This window comes from Cuculus canorus, chromosome 5, assembly GCF_017976375.1.
Source record: "Cuculus canorus isolate bCucCan1 chromosome 5, bCucCan1.pri, whole genome shotgun sequence".
Lineage (NCBI taxonomy): Eukaryota > Metazoa > Chordata > Aves > Cuculiformes > Cuculidae > Cuculus > Cuculus canorus.
In genome coordinates this window covers 35,885,175-35,906,149 of record NC_071405.1, presented here as the reverse complement: position 1 = coordinate 35,906,149, position 20,975 = coordinate 35,885,175, and the positions used below count along the sequence as shown (strand labels likewise).

The following is a 20,975-nucleotide window of genomic DNA, read 5'->3' as shown; positions in this document are numbered from 1 at the left end:
ATTATTGCTATAATATAAAATGTTGTAAGGCATACTCTGGACATATTAATGCCTACTGCCTCCCCATGAAGCTGAACACATCGTGGATCACAATGAGTTTTTTAGAGAGATTTCAAATCATCTTAAAATATCTTCAAGACGTGCTTCCTAATGCAGTGAGGCTCAATGCCAGCAAAAAGTCAAGACTGGACTCCAGTGGCACAGATGGTCACCACCCTGTGCCCCATAGGGCAGGATGCAACAAGCCAGAGAATGAATAAAACCTTATTCCAGTAGTCTCCAGCTCAGGCCATAACTTTTCTAAAGACATTTCTAAGGTCTAATGAATGACCAGCAGTTGTGGGTGTAGACACTCAAAAGTTTTTTAAAGCTTTCTCTCTGCAAATCCCTCTCCTCAAATGTATTGAGTCAGCTGGGTGCTACTTCTGAAGGCAAAAATGAATACATTTTTTTACTGCCAAGTTATAAACTAGTGAGCAAATATTATCTCTGAAAGGCAAACAGTGTTCCTGAGGAGAATGGGAAAGATTCTGATCTGACAGATTGCACTTAAAACTACAGTAAAATACCTGTAATCAGTGCTGTTGTTCTATTTCACACCAATGCGACTGAGACCTGAATGAGTTCCAAATGAACAACACTGATATTTAGTTTGGGGTTTTTAATAGATCTTTTGTTCTCACTATATAACACCGAAACACACTTTTTTTTAACCTTCAGTTCAATCAAATTTTAATGCTAATATACCAAACAGCATGTACGAAACACTTTAGTGCTATGCTTATCAGAATTCCACCAGAAAAGATTGTATAGTGAAAAACACAGATTAAAGCATGCACATGGCTCCATTAAAATAAAGGAACAAAATTTGAGGAGCTGTTAAATCTATTTTCTGCTTTGAGATGGCACACACTGGAATCTTCACAGTTTCCTAACTTGAAAAATTTATTTTAAAAAAGGGAAAACTTCACAAAGATAATAATTGGATTTTCCTGAAATGTAATTGGGAACTTGAAAAACTGCACTGAGGTTTAGAGAACGTCATAGACAATTTGCTTGACATACCCTGCAGTGCATGAAATAAAACATCATAGCCTATATTGTTCAAGAGAAATGTACAGGCTTTGGCTGTACACTTGAATATATGGTTTCTGAAAACAGCTTTCTGGAATTTTAAAAAGCAACTAGCTCTTCCACTGCTCTTCTCTGAAAGAGGTTTAGTGAATTTAGAGAAGAATTCAAATGTTCATTACTAGATTTAGATTTTGGCCCACAGCAAGGATTTATAACAGTTTAGCAGTATTTTGCTTCCCCTCAGAAGCAGGAAAATTTGGTGCCCTTCTCTAGTGTCAATCATCGTATCTGCTTTTATTTTAAACCACTATGTTATGTGAATCCAATCAAATAGTGCAAGAGAATCAAAATAAGAAAACATGTTCATTTGCAGTATGTCTGATCTCTGCTCTCACTTTTTCTTTCCAGTCACTTCCCACAGTGCGATGTTTCTTGCCTGTGAAATCCATGGCTGCAGCATCACAAAAAAAAAAGAAGTCTTACATTAAGTTATAAAAGTTGCCATCCCCAGTGATTGCCTACGAGTAAATATAAGACTTATAATTAGGATTCTGACAGGTTTCCTCGCGAAGCAGAGCCTGGAGCTAGATGCAAGCACAAGGCGAGCTTTTGCTCCCTCAGGTAACATTACAGGGAAATCCAGAATAACCCTCTTACTTCACAAGCAGCAACACTCACAAGCTAAACAGCTACTAACAAAACCACAGAATGACACTAAATATAAAGGATTACTTGTAGTGATGCTGGAAGGGAGAAAATCATTGAAAATAGAATATTGTAAAAGCAAAAGTAAATTGTAAAATAAATATTTCAGGATTTAAACTAATAATAGAAAAGCCCATAAATCATCTTTACAATCACTCCCTTTCCTACCAAACATCCATCCTCTCCAAATGGATGCCTATTACTAGGTCTTCAGCATACATTATGGGATAAAGAGGACCGTAGGAATCTATTTTACTACCACAGGGAAGAGATGCCAGAGAAAGGGTTAGAAGAGTAGCAAAAAATTCTGGAGAGAGTTTAGTTTTTCTGGGAGATTAAATAGCACTCTGCACAGTGTGATTTGTATAGAATGATGCATAACACAAAGCCAAGACAGCCAAACCAAAGGTTACCTTCTTAATTTCTGTCCTGTTTGGGGCCAGGAATCTAAGATTTTAATGCACTGGAGGGTAAGCGACACAAGCTTGAACAACAGTCACAGCCAACTATAAAAATACAATACTGTAGAGCACTGATACTGGTGTTAACACAAAATGTGGCTGAACAGGTCTTTCTGAAAGATTAAGTGAGGTTTTCTGTGATTTCTTATCTATTTCAGGTAAGAAACAGTGAAAAAGAATAATTTTGACAAGCCTATAGAGCACAGTGCAAAGATAATTTTTTAGTGAGCTTGTCACAGTGATGACAGGTTCTCACAAATACTGACGTTTCTAAGATTGCCTTGGAATGTGCCCCCTGGAATAACTACCTGTAAATTACAGAAAATCAGACTCAAACTCTAGAAACCTCTTTATTCAGCCAGATAATTTTTCTTATTCTTCTATGGCTTCCATGCCTAGAGCCCTCAGGCCCTGCAGCACCAATAGCCATTTAGATTCATTGAGCTCCTGGATGGCAAAAACTGCACTTGTTTGAAAGATGCAAGAATGCATTTCTACCAAAGCATTCCAGAGACCAAGTCCACCAAACAAAGTTTCATTTCAGTTTTATTTTCTTTCCCCTATCAAATTTCCTAAGTTGCACGAGGGGGTGGGCAAAACCCAAGGCCAATGAGTGTGTCAGTAAAACCACATAACAAATGACTGAACTGCAACACCGAAGCAAATCAAAAGTCTACCTCAGTTCACAAGATGCTTCTGAATCATGTATACATGCACGCGTGTTTGTGTGCATGTTGATTTTGGCTTTTTTTATTATTCTGCTCACACTTTACTATTTATGTGATCATGCGATTTATTTGTTTACTTCATCGCATTGCTACATCATAAACTGTGCCATAAACTAAGAATAAAAACTCATAAATCCTGTATGCCAATTTACCTACATTATGCCATCAGTGCATGTTACAAGAAAAGTTTGGTTACCCTCAAGTAACTCTAAGCATAGTATTATTCATTGGAACTGGAATTAGATTTGACACAAGCCTACATTAAGTTGTTGGGTTTTGTGTGTACTTTCAAGAGTCAGAATTTTACTTTTTCCTTCATTGACACTGAGAAGAAGAGCAGATGATGAAGTGCTTAGCCTGGGGTGGGGAGTTTATTTACTTGTTTCCCAGTTTCTTCTCTGTACAAATCTGAGATACATTTACGATCAGCACTGAGTCATAGGATCTAGCTACAGGAATCACGTAACAGCTATAATGACAGCAAGTATAAGACAAGCCCTTTGTTCAGCATTTTCTTTAACAAGATAAATTCAGATTTGTCTTGTATTTTAGGAGTTCAAAACTAACCCCTCCAGCAGAGCAAAATTTTACTTTACCTTGAGCATCCTGTTTTTATTTATATTTCATCACTAAAGTTGCCTTAAAACAAGACTTGTAAATAATGCTCAGCATGGTCTCATTGACAAATACCTAGGCAAACACTGAGGAATCAGACCTGGGCAGTCCAGTCCTTTGGATCATGGGGAGCAAGACCTGAGTTCATAGAGTAGAAAAGCAGCAAGGTAAATCTTGCCAATGAGGAAAGGAGAACTGAAATCTAAGGAAGATGTCTGAGAAAAACAGAAAGATCTTTTACACAAAAGAAAAAGTGACTATACACATGCAATCATACAACAGACACAGGAAGAGCACAAAAAGCATATAATCTTGGAAGCACTTTAAAGTAGTAAAATTTCTTAGGTCTCTAAACTATTTTACACTCAAAAATCTGCTTACAAGACACCTTAAACATACAGAAAGAGCATCCTATCTTTGTATACACCCTTTTTAACATTCTCCACTTGTACATATTTGAAGATAATCCTGCAAGACTGTGAGATGAAGAAGACAGAATATACAGACAACATTTGAAATGCCAATGGAATGAGGAGGAACCAGAATTCAAGGTTTCTCGTGTATGATCCAACAACTGGGGAAGGGTGGGGGGGAAGAACAAAAACCTCTTACCATTATTACTGTTATCATCAACTAAAATAATCTCTTTGAGCAGATGAGCAGGAGTCCGGTCAATGGCTGAATGAATGGAGCGCAGAATCACCGAGAGAGCTTCATTAACAAATATGAATACAATGCTGACCTCAGGAAGCCTGTCAGGAAATGTAAGGTTTCTGCACCTGAAGGCAAAGGTAAAAAAAAACAAAAACAAAAACAAACAAAAGAGATGTAAACTGTTGGAAGTCATGATGTCAACACAAACTATTTCAGAGAAATCTATCCCCTTCCATAAGAATGATGAAAAGGTATTCTGTAGGCATGGATCAGAAGGCCTCCGTACCTGTTCAGAGCACATATGGACAAGAATCTCATAAATTACTATATTTAAAAAGGAATCCCTGAAAATAAAGTCCCAATTCTGCCTGCGTGACCAAATCCTACAGTGAGCTCACTTTTCCTCCCAACACCCAAAACACTTAAAATTAGTTTGCAAATGAAATACAAACTCTAGTTTAAATGCAACTTCCAACAGCAGTTCACAATTTCTTTCTGGACAGTGCTGACAAGAATAAATACAGTTAGGTCCTTGCTTTAAAAGCATCTTCTTAATAGCCACACTATTTATTTTTGCTACAGAATCTGCCATCTGTGTCAGTCAAGAGGGGGGGATTCCTTTTTCATCTCAATAAGTAAAACCACAGTAAAATCCCAGCTCCAAAGAACATCCTGCTGCAAAAGCTAAGATAGACAGTGTAGCCAGGAAAACAGGTGCAAGGATGGAAAACTTATCTGTGAGCTCAGTCAAGAGATTTAATCAGAATGAAGAATACTCTCGTAACCTGGTGGATTTTTCTGTGCTTTTTAAAAAATATATATTTTAGTACATTTCAATTTGCTTATGCAAACAGCGGCATGGAAGTACTGCCCACAACTTCTAAGTTGCTTAATGTTTTCTTGGGTTTTTTTCCCTCATTCATTTCAAAAAAGATTCAAATTCTGTAACTTTATGAAAAATTCAAAGTCCTTTTAACAATTTCTATTAAATTGTCAGGAAAATGTTTGCTTTTTTAATAAAACCACTAGTTAATTAACTAAAAGTAATCAATTATTTTCTCTGAAACTTTTAGTATTTTAATTCAATGTTTCTGAACAACAGTTAATTCTAACTTTTCCTCAGATCTGAAACAATTTCCTGGGATGAAATTAGGCCACAAGCTAATCCAGGCACAATTTCTAGATAGGCTCTATAGATGGATCCGAATGATGTTAATGCACTTCTCCACCTCTTGACAACACTGAAGAGGCTGTCTGCTTTCAACATGTCTAGAATCACTACGTCCAGAAGATCCTGGAAGCCAGGCTCTTCACATGCTTGAATTTGCACAAAAGTCAGGTTCAATCAAGATGATAAATTTCCATGTATGTTTTTAAAGCCTCTGAAAAGAGTTGAGCACACAGAAGACATGACATCCAGAAACAAAAAAATACACATAGTATTCAAAATTTGGCTGGTCAACCAATTTTCTCAACTCAGTCATTCGTTTCAAACTGATGGAAATCATACTGAAGAAGTTATGTAGTATATTAGGTACTTTTCTCTGTTAGTATGTGAAATAATTACGTACACATGTAAACCAGAAAACAGTCTTGAAAAAGGAATTACAACAGTTTTAGTCTTAAAAGGTGTATGCTATATTTTTTAATGAGCTGGTTTATTCATCTTTTGGAAACAAGTAAGAAACCTGTTCACAGAGATCCACAGCTTTTTGTTCCGTGGCATCAATACAAGAAGCAATTAAAATGATGTTTGGATTTACCGATTCCCACTTGTAGCTTGATCTTTCTGCAGCATAACAAAACAAAATTTAATTTCCAAAATCAGTTTGTTTCTATTGGTGTGTTAGCTCCTTTTTTCACTGCAAAGGGTGTTTTTAGCTTTAAGCATCAGACTGTAAAGGTTTTTTTGAAGCTTTCAGGAGAGCTAAAGGCAAGTCACTTTTTTTTTTGAGTACCACTGGACAGCAGATCAAAGGTAACAACAGCTTGTGAAGTGTCATTGTGACATTTATAATCAATCGGCTCCCCTCCCTTTTCTTTTTTCTTTAAAGCGAATGCCAGTTCATCAAAGATGACTTGTAATAAAATTTCACTACTTTGAAAATCAGTTTCTCATGAAGGCTTACATTTGGACATTTTTTATAACTAGCCTTTAAAAGCAGGTGCAGTCAGGATCCATACTGGCTTCAGAAAGTTTTTCTGGCCATCAAGATTTTCTAAGAAGGATTTATCAATAGATTCATAAAGAAAATCTAAATATTGCATCTTTCAGTAGAGTGATATGTAACCTCTAAAGTACATTGCTGTTCAGAAGCACATATACAGAACAGGAAATAAAATTCTTCCATGAAACACTGTGGGGCCTCTGAATTAATGAGAGCCACAGGCCCTTTCTAGAGATGAGAATCCAAGTGGGTTTTATTCAAAATAAAACACTGAAACAAGAGGCAAAAGGAGCTGCTTTTTCTTCCAGAGGACAACCGGTGGAAGGCAGCACTAGCTTTCTCTTTTAACCAGTAGCTCAGGAATTAAAACCTTTAACTAGAACAGAAGGAGCACGAGTTCAATCTTCTCTGATCTCCTCAGAGAGTTTTCAACTTTCTTTCTACTTGCCAGCTCGGTGTGATTATTTTCTGTCCCCCTTTTCAAAGCGATTCCACTTTCCATGGAGCAATTAAATGTACACAAAGTTGGAGTGATACCAGGTCTCTCTAGCCTTGTCTTTAGGGAAAATTCCTTGAAGGAACGACCTGTACTGCAGTACCTGTTCCAATGGATATTCACGTATTTTAAACCCTGGACTTCACTTTACAGCTATGTTCAATCGTATACATTATGCCACGGTATCTCTTGTGATCACTTTTTCTTCCTTTTGCAAGCTAACGTTTACTGTTTTCTTTTAAGAAGTGCTGTTTTGGCAGAACGAATAAAGGCACCTTCACAGAGCCTGCAAATCAAGTGTCAGGGCACTTTTTTGAGAAGCAATACAGAATCACAGAATGGCTGAGGTTAGAATGGACCTCTGGAGGGCACCCTGTCCAAATCCTGCTCAAGCAGTGTCACCTAGACCTGTCTGCACAGGAGCCTATCCAGACAGCTTAGAGGCATCTCCAAAGATAGAGACTCAACAGACTCTCTGGGCAACTTATGCCAGTGCTCAGCCACCCTCACAGCAAAAAAAAGTGGTTTCTGATATTCTGACAGAGCCGGCTGTGTTTCAGTTTGTGCCCATTGCCTCTAGCCCTGTCACTGGGCACCACTGAGAAAAGCCTGGCTCTGTTCTCTTTGCAGCCTCTCTTCACGTATTTATGTACACTGATTACATCCTCCCTGAGCTTCCTCTTCTCCAGGCTAAACAGTCCCAACTCTATATCCTCACATAAGGTTTCAAATCTTCTTAAGGAGAAAAGATAGTTCTCCACAGCTGCCTCCTGTACCCTAGAGTGAGTATTTTAACCTCTGAAACCATTCATTAAAGAAAGGTCGTCTTCTGTGTTCAACAATCGCTAAAAGTGCTGTTTAAGAACACTGCCTAGATGGCCGAGTAGGTGAAGCAGGCACAAACTGACTTGGGCTCAGCACTGTCAAATCTAACGTGAATCTTTTGTAAATGTGAATTTTAGGTGCCACTTGGGTTAAGTGCCATCTGAAAGCAGGATTTTCAGCATGTATATTGCAGGCTCAGAGTGGCTGGGATGCCCAGTACTTAGGATCACACTATCATTTCTAAATACTAGCCCTCACAGTTTTCCAAAATATGCTATGATCATTACAGATTTGGCTCCTTGAAGAACAGACCAGTTCATGGCACACGGCGTGCATGCACGTGCATTGACAAAAACATTCCACATGCAATCTGGATACTATTACTTTGTGGATGTCATCTCTCTTGTACACAAGTTAGATGTAAACAATCTGCATGAGCATAATGAGAAATTACTAATAAATATCTAGTCTCCTGTACACCTTTATAAAGATAGCATATTTCTGTTTGATGTAATAATTTCATCCAGGTTTTGAAAATTGGGCTTCAAACAGGCTATGAACTAGTTAATAGGCCTAAATATACCAAAATAATTTTCAGTATTAGCCTGTAAAGAACCGACAAAGCTTGTTATTTTAGTGATGCACTTGCAGCTAAAATGTGTAGAGATATAAAATGGTCCAATCTACCTTTTAGCTGCCTACCTTAGTATTATTTGTTATCCTCAGCTGTACCAATGTACAAAGATAAAAATTAAACTCTAGCAAAAACAGTAAGATATGTCACCTACCAGATAAGGAGTAATACAGTGGTTCTGGGAAGTATTTTGAATGGCAATGAAAATACATCAAAAATAGTTCAAAGAAGTTGCTTCCTTAAAAACTGGTGGGTTTTTTTTTCTCCTCCATCAATTAAGCTAAGGTTGAGATGTGTGTAAAATATATTTCTGTTAAGAAATCAGTGACAAACTATATTTCAAAAATGTCCCAGATGAGAAAACCAGATTCTAAACCACTGCTGCCCTACCAAAACTCCACACATAAACTGAAACATTCAAGCAAAATTTCTGCTTTTGATATGTCTTCCATTCATTTAAAGGAAATCATTTGTAGTGGTTTTCCTACCCGCATCCATTTACATCTTTTTAAATTAGGTAACACTGAACAAGGTTTTCAATTGTCTTGCATTTTGTGCAAGAGAGTAGCAACGTGTTTAACGTTGTCAATGTCTTTTGATTCCCTTTTTGCTCCACCATACATTAAAAAATAACTATATACAATACAGGAGAATAGAATTAGGCTCCTGTTGTGTCTAATTTCTTTAGTCTTTTCAAATAGATTCATTTTCAATGAGTGTACGTCCCTAAATTAAGTTCATATTTTCTTTTTTCCATTCAGACTCATTTATCATCTTTACTTCCAGCTTGAACTCACTTCTTTATCAATGTGCATAGAGTTTTTAAGGAATGCATTTTCCTGCCTACATTGTTTTTCATATCATGCCTTTTTTTTCATTTAAACAAATTAGATTAAGGTCCACATGCTTCAGATCATGCACAAAATGCAGAGCACTTGTGCAGTTTCACAAGTACGTGATGTTGCCTTTAAGCCAACTTTAACAAAGAATAAAATTCCATAATTCTAGGAATGAAAAAGAAAAAGCTACAGAGAAAGGATGCACTTAGGTGTGTATAAAATATGCTGAAGGAGGAAAAAGGTAGGAAACTGCATAGATCAAAATCTTAGAACCATTAAGCCCTAAGATTTGAATGGTTGCGTGGCAACCAGCAACACACAAGTTTCAATGACAGCTCTTCGCCAAGACTCATGCAGGGGCCTGGACAAGACCCCTAACCTGCCCCCCTGCAAAGTGAGGCTCTTGCTAAAAAAAACAAATCCACAAAGTAGAGCACATTTCAGTATTATGACTAAGGGATTTTTAAACAACAATTCTAAATAATATTTAGAATTCCAATAATGAGTATCATCCCAATGTAGCTAAAAATTACCTCTAGCAACCTATTCCACTAAATTACATTGCGCTAATAACACTAAAGTAACAGTTGTCATGGTTACCAGAAATTTAGAGAAATTCCTAGTGTTCTATTTCAAGAACAACTGTGGTAAATGGAGGACAGCATATATTATGAATCCGCTTTCAAATATTTGTCCACAGGAAAATTATATTCCTCTCACATATATGCATTGTGATAAGACAGTTTAGCCAGTCATATTAAAATTAGTCTAGCATAACTATGCAGTAAGAAAAAGAAAGCAAGAGTGATTTCCTGTATTAGTAACTCATCTCTATTTATATGCATCTATATAAATTATGGAAAAAAATATTTTCTGCCATTTTTGAGAACGTTTCACCAAGAGTTACATGGTTATGGCAGCCAACAATCACTAAATTACACCACCTATTCCACTTTTTTTTGTTTTGAAAACACAGGGTGCAATAAAGCATATTACTAAAACATTTTGGGTTAAAGTATTGGTTTAAGAACATGTATGGGAAGGCCTTTTAGTTCCAACAGAATAAGAATATCTCAGAAGAATGAGCAGAAACAGAACCACACCTTCTTCAAGATCTGGTGCCAAAATTGCAAATGGAAGTTCAAGATGTTGGGAGGAAAAAAAATCCCACTCTGGCATAAATGAAATAAAGAGCACTGACACTCATACAAAAGAACTGAATCTTGTAAGAATTCCAGATAAACTACTTACATTTATAATTCCTTTTTTTTTTCATAATTCTTCATTGTTCCTTTTGCTATTATCAGTATTTTAAGCGTTATCTGAACTATGCTAACAAGGCACTGAACAACATATAAAAAAGGCTTTTTTCCTATTCTCTGAGGATTATAATTTCTCACAACAGAACTGCAGCCAGTAAAATAGTACTTTTGCTTCAAATCTAGAAATATTTTTTTGTGGTCATCATCATCTATTAAAAGGAAGCAAAGGCAGGCATACAATCATGTGAGTAATTCGAATGCAAAATTATTATATAGCCATAAGCAAACACAACTAAATTTTTTCTCCTGGCACCAGCCTCTAAAGACAAACAAAAATATTATAACATGGAAAGGTTAGGTAACAGGCAGGGAACTTGATAAATATGCAGATAAATTCCAAGACTCAAACACTAGAGTGATTAATCATTGGTCTCCTAAGCATCTTACAGCATTGTAACAGACTGATTCCCCACTTCTTTTAATAAAAGCTATTAATGTTGATGAAATTATATAATAAAGGTCAATTTTTTTTCTTGGTACTTAAAACCAAGGTCTTCCTCTGAATAAAGCAAAAAAAGCAGTAAGATAGGAGTTGATGACCTCAATAAAACTCATTTTTGCATGAACATGAGAAGAATTCTGCACAGCTATTTGGCCAAAAATTTGGCTATTTCGCCTCTCAGTAGTATGCCATGGATTATTTTGAGTATGTATTAGTGTGAATGTATGGCAAGTGAAAGAACATCCACATGTTAAGACACATCAATAAGAGAATGAGGGAGAGAAAACAAGAGGGAACACATGCAGAGGTTACCGCATCGCATCATTTTTCAGTTAAAGAAGACAATAGAAAAGATCAAAACCTGCAAGTGTACATTATTAACTTAGGTTTTTATAGCTGGTTACAGTTGATTTGATGTGCCTGCTAGTGATACTAAATATTTCTAGAGCAGCCATTTGAGGAGATACATTCAGACAGGATAAACTGAAGGAGAGATGAGAATCACAGAGGGTGGCCACTCAGGCAGTACACGCTGCTGCTATGAGTCAGTTTGGAGGCAGGCAAAAGTAAGACAAGAAAAAGAAGAATTAAAGGTTGAGAGATTAAATAAGCAGGAAATATGACAGAATTAAAAATCAGTTATTTAACGAGAATGCTGAATAATTTTGCAATTTTATGACTTATATCCAAAACAATACAATAGGTAAAGTGCCAGGGTTTTGTGCTCTTTTTAAAGGATTCCTCTTAAACATCAAATACAACATGCAATATTTATGCTATCTTGAGTAGAAAAAAAAACCTCTGCCAGAAATGAGCATGGAGGCATATCCATAACTAACATAAGCCCAGCAAAACAGAACTATTTCACAGACACGTGGAAGTAAATGCTTATGGAATGCAAGTCTGTAGGAGCTGGCTTTTGGAGATCAGCAGAGCTAATGTACAAATGCCCAGCCTGACTCTCACAATTTAAGATCACATTTTTTTCTTACATGATTTTTAATGAAGGAAAATCTAAAGGTGTATACAATTCTGACATCTTGCATACTACATTCAGGACTGCACATACCACCGTAACGCTAATGGACATTTTTCGGAAGATGTATGCACCTAAACAGCCCTTGTCTTAAAAGACATCACTCTCCTCAACCAGCAAATGCTTCATTTTTCTCCCTTGTAGTTATATTTGTATCCAGTGGATATCCTGCCTGCTCTGTTAATGCCCACTTCATCACAAACATAATTCTGATGCTCTTCAGGGCCATTGCCGAATTGACCCCCAAAATAATACAGTTTGGGACTGGTGAAATGTTTGAAACAAGATCTACTTACAAAACTGCCAAAGCCTTTTCTCTGCACAGGGAACAGGACATCTGCTCTGCACTTGTCTAGATGCCAAAGAGCACTGACTCAGCTAGCAAAACGGCAAACCTGCTACAAGCTAAATGCTACACCATACTATTAAGCAATATTAAGAACAAAAAACATCTGAGCTTTAAATGCTTCTTCTCTACTTCCACCTTTCTTGCCTTTGCATCTTCATTCAAATATTCCTTTTACCAATGCAAAAGAAGTTCGTCTGACTGCAGTTAAATGGACTGAAAAAGTTGCTCTACACATACTGGTCAGCTCCCTCATATCATACAGGCTACGCAGGAGAAAAACTGCAGAACAGTTTCTCTGCTGGGGTCCTGCTGCAAACCTCTTTTTCCGCTACCTCTAACCTTCTCATCACATAAGCAAAGAAGAATGTTATCTCTCTTCCCCACATGTTCTTCAGCACACTGGATCAGGCAACAACAAATTTACAACCCAACAAAGTAGAATCCTAAGTGCACTCACTAAAAAGGAAATTTGGTGCACAGATTTGGGATCTCTAAACAACTTAAGTTTTAACAATGTATTTCTGCGTAAGCTTGTTCAACATTTCACTCACAACAAGCTTTGTGGTTACTGCCCACCCTACTTAAAGTAGTGATCACAACAGAATGCTAACTAACACAGACGCATTATCCTGTTTCTGTACACAGCAAAGACAACATTGCCTTCGTCAATGTTTCCAAGCTCGTTAGAGCCAGTAGTTATCTGTTAGTTTGCAACATAGATATATTACAGGCTAACAGATGCACATAAGGGTGGTAAACAGCAGAGTACCCAAATGCAGCAGCAGAAAATAAATAGAGGCCTTGGGAGAGACAGTATAAGTAATAATCCATAATACTGCCTGTACTGTCTGCCACATGCTTCAAAAAAGGAGCCTACACCAGGATGTGACAATTACTGCAGGAGGCTGGGATATCCAAGGGAGTTATTTACTATAATCTGTATTATGACAGATTATTTTGGACTGTGCCAGGGACTCCACTGTGCAAGCACAAATACTCAGTGAAAAGTAATCAAATTCAGAATCTTTCATCACAGGACATGAGACTCATGGCAAAACAAAGGGTTGGAAAGCACCTTGCAGTACCTATAACACTAGAAGGTACCACTGCAAGGTTTGACAAGTACCACAGACTGACCCAACCACGATCTGCTGGATGGTCATCTGATGGATGGTCATTTTTTTCCAGAGAATCCAGCATTCAGAGGACTGGGCTGAGTGCACTGCCTTAAGTACTAAATGTGGTCTCTTATTTCTGCATGCCATCCACATTGGAGGACTGGGCAAGGTGAAGTATTTGCCCTTTCCTCCACATGCGTTGTGGCTCAGCAATCTCTAATTGTCTTCTTGTTTTCTCATGGCATTAAATGTCAACAATATCAACCCTAGAAAATCCTCTATGCTATAATATGGGGTTATTACATATGGGAAGTGGCCTTTTTCACTGATGAACCTTGCAAAGAAACCCTGAACTCCTCTGCTAAGTTATTTTGATGTGAATTCTCAGAGCACTGCAGGCAGAAATAAGGTCAAGGCTGAGTCACACCAGAATGATCTAAAAGGGACTACTAACAGCACACACTCTTGCCAAAGCACTTAATTCTCCCTGTCTCAACTGGGGCCAGTCATATATGAAATACATTAGCCTTCAGTTATCATGTATTTCTGTTGTCTTTCCAACTTCCCATACTTCATATAAGTTACGAGTACAGATGGTAGACAACAACTGAGCCCAGACACGGCAACATGGACTCTGGTCCTTTAGCTACCTGCTCACAAGCCTTTGCTGGGATTCCAGTGTCATGCTGGCTCTTGCAGACCCATGCTAAATCCAGGCTAATGAGCTTGGTGAGATCTAGGCTAACTCCATCCAGAGCTATTGTGGTATCTCTATCATCCGTGGTTTCGCACATTTCTATTCAGAACAGGAATACCACAAACGACTAAGGTCCAGTAAAGTTGATTAACTAGCTTTCTATGCCACTTGCTGTGCTCTCTGTCCTTGGCTTTCATGCTATGCTGCTTGAGCCTAGTATCTGTCCATGTATAATTTAAATACATGTATCTAGACCCTGGAAGTGACTAATGCAATTGGCTTTAAAAATAGGTGCTACAAATCCTAAAAATTTATTATTATAGTGGAAAACATACTCTTGCAGAGTAGATTTCTTTCCCACAATAGACATGCATGTGCTTTCACAGAAATGAGAATTTGCATATCAGGACTCAGAATTCTTTTTTCAGCAACTTGATTTTCAGAGTACCCTGCAGCTCTACTCCCCGGGGTGCCGTATACACAGCAAACAGTGTACACACTGCCTGACAACACTCTTCATTTCCCCCACTAACAGAATTTTCTACATTTCAATGTCAGATTACCTACTTGCTCCTGAAACATGGCAGGGGAATCTTCCTAAGCTACCGTTATTAAGTCATTATTTTGTATGCGTGCATCTGTTACATACTGTAACATCTAACATGTTTCTGGCAGATAGTTAACCAAGAATCGAAAACTTCACAGAAATTAGGATCATGATTCTTTTCCAACTGTAGTTTCTTTTAAAATCCAAACCTTAATTCATTTCTTTCAGCTACAGTAACATCAATTTTCTCCATCTTTTCAATTTTTAAAACTCATAGTTATAAAAAAATTTGGATTTAAATCATTCAGGACAGCCATTTCAAGAGAACAGACATCTGTAAGAACAGACACATTTCTGTCATTGATGTCTTGTTAGTTACAGAAGATTTATTTTTCCTCTACATTAGTTTACAATTAAAAAATAAAGGTTGCTCCTACAGACAGTGCTAAACTGATTAACTAAAATACAAATATAATTATGTGAACCTTGATTTCCACTCAGTCATTATTTCAGCAAATCCACAACATAATTATTTCTCAAATGTGACATATAATAATATATAGCATGAATATATTTAAAATTGCTAAACTGATGCCTGGAATGGTGTTCATATCTTTTCAATAATATTAGACAACTTAATACAGGGTAAAATGTACTGTGTACTGCTTTAGATATTAAAACATTTGGTTAAAGTAAGTGAATGAGATCACATGTGGATTTCTTGTGGAATGGCAAGGAACTGAAAAGTCCTTCACATCTTGGTGACTGTTTCAATTCCCTAAGTACCCACGATGTATATTTTAAAGATTTATTTTTTAATAAGCTGCAAACAAGCAGTTTTCCGTCCTCCCATTTCCCCATCCCCAGAGCTGCTCTTTGTTGAAAGATTAAATATATCATCAAGGCTGAAAAAAAGCCGAACATTAACTCTCTCTGTGAATAGACCTACCAGAACAGGCTTCAAATGCACTAAAAGAAAGGCTGTTCACCCCCCTGGTCCCATCCATCTCACCAAGCCATTGTGCAATAACATTGGAAGTATTTACTCTACCTGAGATGCATGCTGCAGATCAGAGAACTGCCTAGTAAGGAAAAGGCTCTATGGGCTTTCAGCTGGTACACACTGCTTGACTAAATTGTTTATTTTGCCACTATAGCTCAACAGTTTCACCTGCTTACTGATCTTTATCTGACAGTTCTAGGCTTTCAATAACAGCAGTTCTTATTTTCTTCCTATCTTAGTCAGATCTTGGGATAAAATGTAACATAAAAAGGTTATCCTTTTAGAAGTAAAGCACTTGCTATCTAATGTAAATTGTAGGTGAGATTAAAGTCATCATATATAACCTACCTTTTATGTGATCACACAACTCAAGTTGCACTAGAGGAGGTTTAGACTGGATATTAGGAAAATTTTCTTCACCAAAAGGTTTGTCAAGCATTGGAACAGGCTGCCCAAGGAAATGACTGAGTCAGCATCCCTGGAGGTATTTAAAAGATATGTAGATGTGGTGCTTAGGGACACGGTTTAGTGGTGGACTTGACAGTGTTAGGTTAAGGGCTGGACTTGATGACCGTAAAGGTCTTTTCCAACCTAAACAATCCTATGATTCTATAACACAATACTTCCAGGTGACAAAGAGCTAACAGACACTAAAACTCATGACCTGCAATGCTAAGTTGAAGTGTAACACTTACCCGTTAGGTCTAAGGTCAGGCAGAGGCCTGTCTAGTGGCAAGCGATCACTCAGGTAAGCGTTGTAGCCGTAATACTGGAACTGTTTAAGTGCGATACGTCTGTTTTCAGGACTGAGATCCTGACCCCAGTGAGCAAACAGAGATGAATCAGTGAACGCTTCAGCAGGATTTTCTTCCAATTTTGGTGGAGCTTCTACAAAAGATGAACATAAAAGAAACAATTTTAGGCTTTCATTCCAACAGGCTCTAGGGTACATTACTTTAAAAAGCATAACTTTAGGGAAAACACCGCGTGGAACAGCACAAGCTGCCAGCTTACAGCAGCCTGCGAGTCTTCACATAACATGCCCTCACTTGCCTTTGGTATCAGTGTAACTATTAGCACCTAAGGCTCAAAATTTAATATTCTAAATATAGTTAGTTAAAAACAATTCTTTTTCATCATAATCAGACTAAAAGCCAGGACTGATAAATCTGAATGATTTAAATTTCAAAGGGATTCTTTTTATATACAAAATGAAAGATGAACTGTTTAATTTCAGCCTGAATTATCTTGCTACAAGAAGATTGAAGTTTTGAGGCAGAAAAAAGAAAGGAAGAGAAAAAAATCTGCACAGAACACGCAAAATGACTGCTGAAGTCTGTGTGTAAAATAAGTTTTTTGAAACTACAGATCCAACAGAGAGAAAAAAATCATGTGTTTAAACAGCAAACCAGTTTCAGTCACACAATAATTTTATGGTTCAGTTTACCAGTCCAGTCTATCAAAATTTGTAGTCCATATTTAGGTGTGTGCAAAGATAGTACCAGGATTGTTAATTTTGTAATATTTCTGTCATTACGAAATGCTTTTGTTCCACAAGGTCACATCTCTGGCTGCTATTATAAATATAGAAGATGGGAAATTCCACACCCACGACTTCATTTAAGAAGAGTTCCAGTACAACGAAATAAGCACCCCTTCTCAACATTCAGTTGCTTGAGAAGTCTGTCCAAGATGACTTGTGGGCTGTCTGTGACAGCACCATCTCACTCCTCCAACCAGCCCTTCAGTCTTTACCCGAGTGACCACATAATCTAACCCAGCCAACTCCCGTTCTCCGTAAACTCTTTATGTTATACAGTATACGAATAAGGAAACATCAAACACCTTACTTGACCCTGATTTGTCATCATAAACTTGCAAAGAAAAAGAAGTCTTCATCTTCTGGAAGCCCTAATTACTTATGAATGGTCTCCATATCCATTAACAACTAACTAGCTAAATAAATACTCTCATTTCTGAAGAGCTATACTCACAAACCATGACTGTTTAGTCACACAGAGACTTGTGAAAATCACAGTGAATCTTTGAAAAGTCTTCAAATGTGTCCAATAGGCAGAATCTTCAATTGTGTTCAAAGTCCTCCTCAGTACCCACACCTGACAGACCTGATAGCTGGCTCTTCTAGCTGTGTGGGAACACCGAAAGATAATAGTTGATATACCCTAGTACACAAGAATCGCGACTCCCAAAGAATGCCAGGACGCACATTCTTTGATCTCTTACTAAAAAGAACTCAAAATGCAAAAACATAAATTGAGAAGATTAAGTTGTTTGATTCTTTCAAGATGTTTTTCTTCCCCCCCAACAATACTGACAGGAAACTAATGGCATTTGCTTCTCTGCATTACATTCCAACCTCTGTTAATATGTAATGTTTCTTTGCTTGTCAAAGTACTGCCTCCCAGACTGCACCCTGGAAACGGCTCCAGTTTTTCAAAGATGAAAGACACACTAAATCCTCAGTCAAATGAGAAAACTACTCTGGCAGGCCCTGCAACCACTCAGATAAATGTGATAGAGTGAAGTTTATGAGTTTACATATAACTCTGTAATGGAAAATGAGAAAGCCTGGTAAATTCACATCATTTTTGAGGGTCCTAACTTGAGAACGGCAGAACAGTTTTTAAACACCAGTTCAAAAATCACAGCAATGGAAAAGCAACTGTTGTTTGACAACGATGTAACCTCCACAAAGAAAACTTGAATTTACACTTTACATAAAGAATCTCACAAACTATCTTCACATCGTGAGAAATACTTAATCAGATACATTCCTGGTTATGGCTGGTAGAGATTAACGTTGCTCAGCACTTTTCAAGAACAGGTACATCCATGCTAATAAAACCTATGCAAGTATTTGTTCAGCCCCTTTGTGTTACATTAATTTGAATTTCTTGAAATCAAGCACACTTTCCCTGAAGGTTTTAATTTTTATATTTATTATGGCAGAAGACTGCAGGCTCCATCCACATACAAGCAGCCCACCAATGAATGAAGATATCTGAATAAAAATAACGCTTATGTTAAGAATAGTGCATGCATAAGCATTTGTAACTATGGTTAGTTCTAAGCACAATTTTCCAAGGTCAAAAACTCATCCTAGAAATAAACCCCTTAACAGAATCACACACACATAGGCTGTTTTCTGATTGAAAAAGTGCTCAGTAATCCAGGTTTTAGCTGCAAGACTAAGATTTCCCAGCAATGAATACATATGAATTTAGTTTAGAAGCTCTAATAAACCATTAGCCAAACATAACCATTTTTTGTATACTAAGTAAATGTTATTTCAATAAGTTATTATATGGGGAAAAAAAGCATTAGCAAGAACTTTCAATTATAATTCTAATCAATGGAATTAAGCACACATCTCCGATGACAAAGTCTTTCTTCCGCTTATTTGGCTGAAAACCCTTGGCAGAAGTGACTTTACTCAATCTCTCACAAGAAAAAACAATTATTCTAAGACCATCAGCTGCCTTTTGGCTAGTCAACAAGCATATTTGATGCCTTAGTTTCCGAAAACAGATCTTGGCCTGAAGTCTCACAGCCAGATCTTATTACTACTTGCTTCTACAACTGCAGAATGATCATGGGAAGCTAAGGCTCAAAGATGAACCAGTAAGTAGTACTGCCTGAAGCAATACTAAGGTAGGCACATTTATCTGTTCAGTTATTACTAAAATGGAAATATCAGTTCCATTTATCCTGTGGGAAGAAAGCTTACCACCCACAGCACACTGCTGCAAATATTAACACAAAGACTCTCCTACATTAACTTTGCACACCATGTAAAAAGCAGCACTGTAGGCAGACATGAGGCTGACGTTAACTCCTGGCTTTGCCATGAAATCAACTAGTACCGGAGATAAATAACACAGATTTCAGCCAGCTTTACACTTGTGCTGAGGGTGTCTCCTTCCAGAAGTCTGGCTGGTCATGGCATCTGCATGGGATTGGTCACACACTGCTTGCCTGAGTCAAAAAAGCCTCACAGCTTTGCCATAAACATCTGTGTGGTTTTTGCTCATACAATATGAATCATATTTACTCATTATGCAATTAACATTAAGGTAAAATCTATTATTTCATCTGATGTCACTAACTGTTGCCTCCAAAACAGAAAATTGCTCTCATTTTCCCATAGCTTACTATATTGAATGTCAGAGACACCAAATGAGAAGACACGGCTGGAATTGAGATTGTATATGACATGAAACAAATCCTCTCCTAGTAATAAAAGATATTTTTATTAGTAATTGAAGTTTGAATGAAGTTACATTAACACTGTACTTGTAATGAAACACACAGAGGTTTCAATAGCCTTTTCTAGTGTATTGGATACTAATAGCAAGGTTTGGGTAGTGAAAAGACTGCAGGAGTGGCCTCTGTGGGAGAAGGTCAGGTGCTGCTCTATGCCACTTCGCCAAGAGACTCACTGCTGTCCAAAGTTGAGCCCATCAAGTGAAACTGGTGGTACTTCTGTGAGAAAATATTTAAGAAAAGGCAGAAAATGGCAAGGAGGAGGGAACAAGGGTACAACAGGACAAGAGGAAATGGCCTCAGGTTGCCCCAGGGGAGATCAACATTAGATATTAGAAAAATTACTTCACCAAAACATTTGTCAAACATCAGTACAGGTTGCCCAGGGAAGTGGCCAAGTCACCATCCCTGGAGGTATTTAAAAGACATCCAAATGTGGTGCTTGCGGCCAAGGTTTAGTGGTAGACTTGGCAGAGTTAGGTTTATGGTTGGACTCTATGATCTTAAAGGTCTTCTCCAATCTAAATAATTCTGTGATTCTATGATTCTAAAGGAGTAGCAAAGAGAACAACAGAGGAATCTTCACTTCCTAATACAGACTCACAACTGGGTCCTCCCCGGTTAGCCAGGACTGCTGATGAATAATGGAAAGTGGTTTGGTGAACATTTCTGTCAGTTCCTTCGGTATTCAGGTGGATCTCATCCAGGCCCATAGACTTGTGTGTTTCTAGGTGGTGTAGCAGGTCACTAACTATTTTCTCTTGGATTATGGGGGTTCCATTCTACTCCCGAGTACTCAGGTTAGTAATTAAATGTGTTAATGGGTAATAAATTAAAAACTTGCTTTCTTCAGAGGATATACAACTAGGCAGCAAACAAAGAAAGCAACAAAAAGTCCGTCCCTTACTAGTAGCAAAGAAATGCAAACAAGCAATGTGTTAGAAGCAACAAGAAAAGACAGACACAATCTCATCAAAA

General features: G+C 37.5%; 1 protein-coding gene across 3 annotated transcripts in view; it reads right to left on the bottom strand.

Annotated features, from left to right (window-relative positions):
• The window catches only part of GALNT18 (polypeptide N-acetylgalactosaminyltransferase 18), a 244,808-nt gene that overhangs the window by 107,319 nt on the left and 116,514 nt on the right, over positions 1 to 20,975 (bottom strand). For all 3 annotated transcript variants that reach the window (XM_054067429.1, XM_054067431.1, XM_054067430.1), the window contains exons 3-4: positions 16,409 to 16,601; positions 4,196 to 4,362 (exon numbers count right to left, since the gene is read on the bottom strand). In XM_054067429.1, coding sequence (XP_053923404.1) covers positions 4,196 to 4,362; positions 16,409 to 16,601 — 360 coding nt within the window. The remainder of the gene's footprint in view (positions 1 to 4,195; positions 4,363 to 16,408; positions 16,602 to 20,975) is intronic.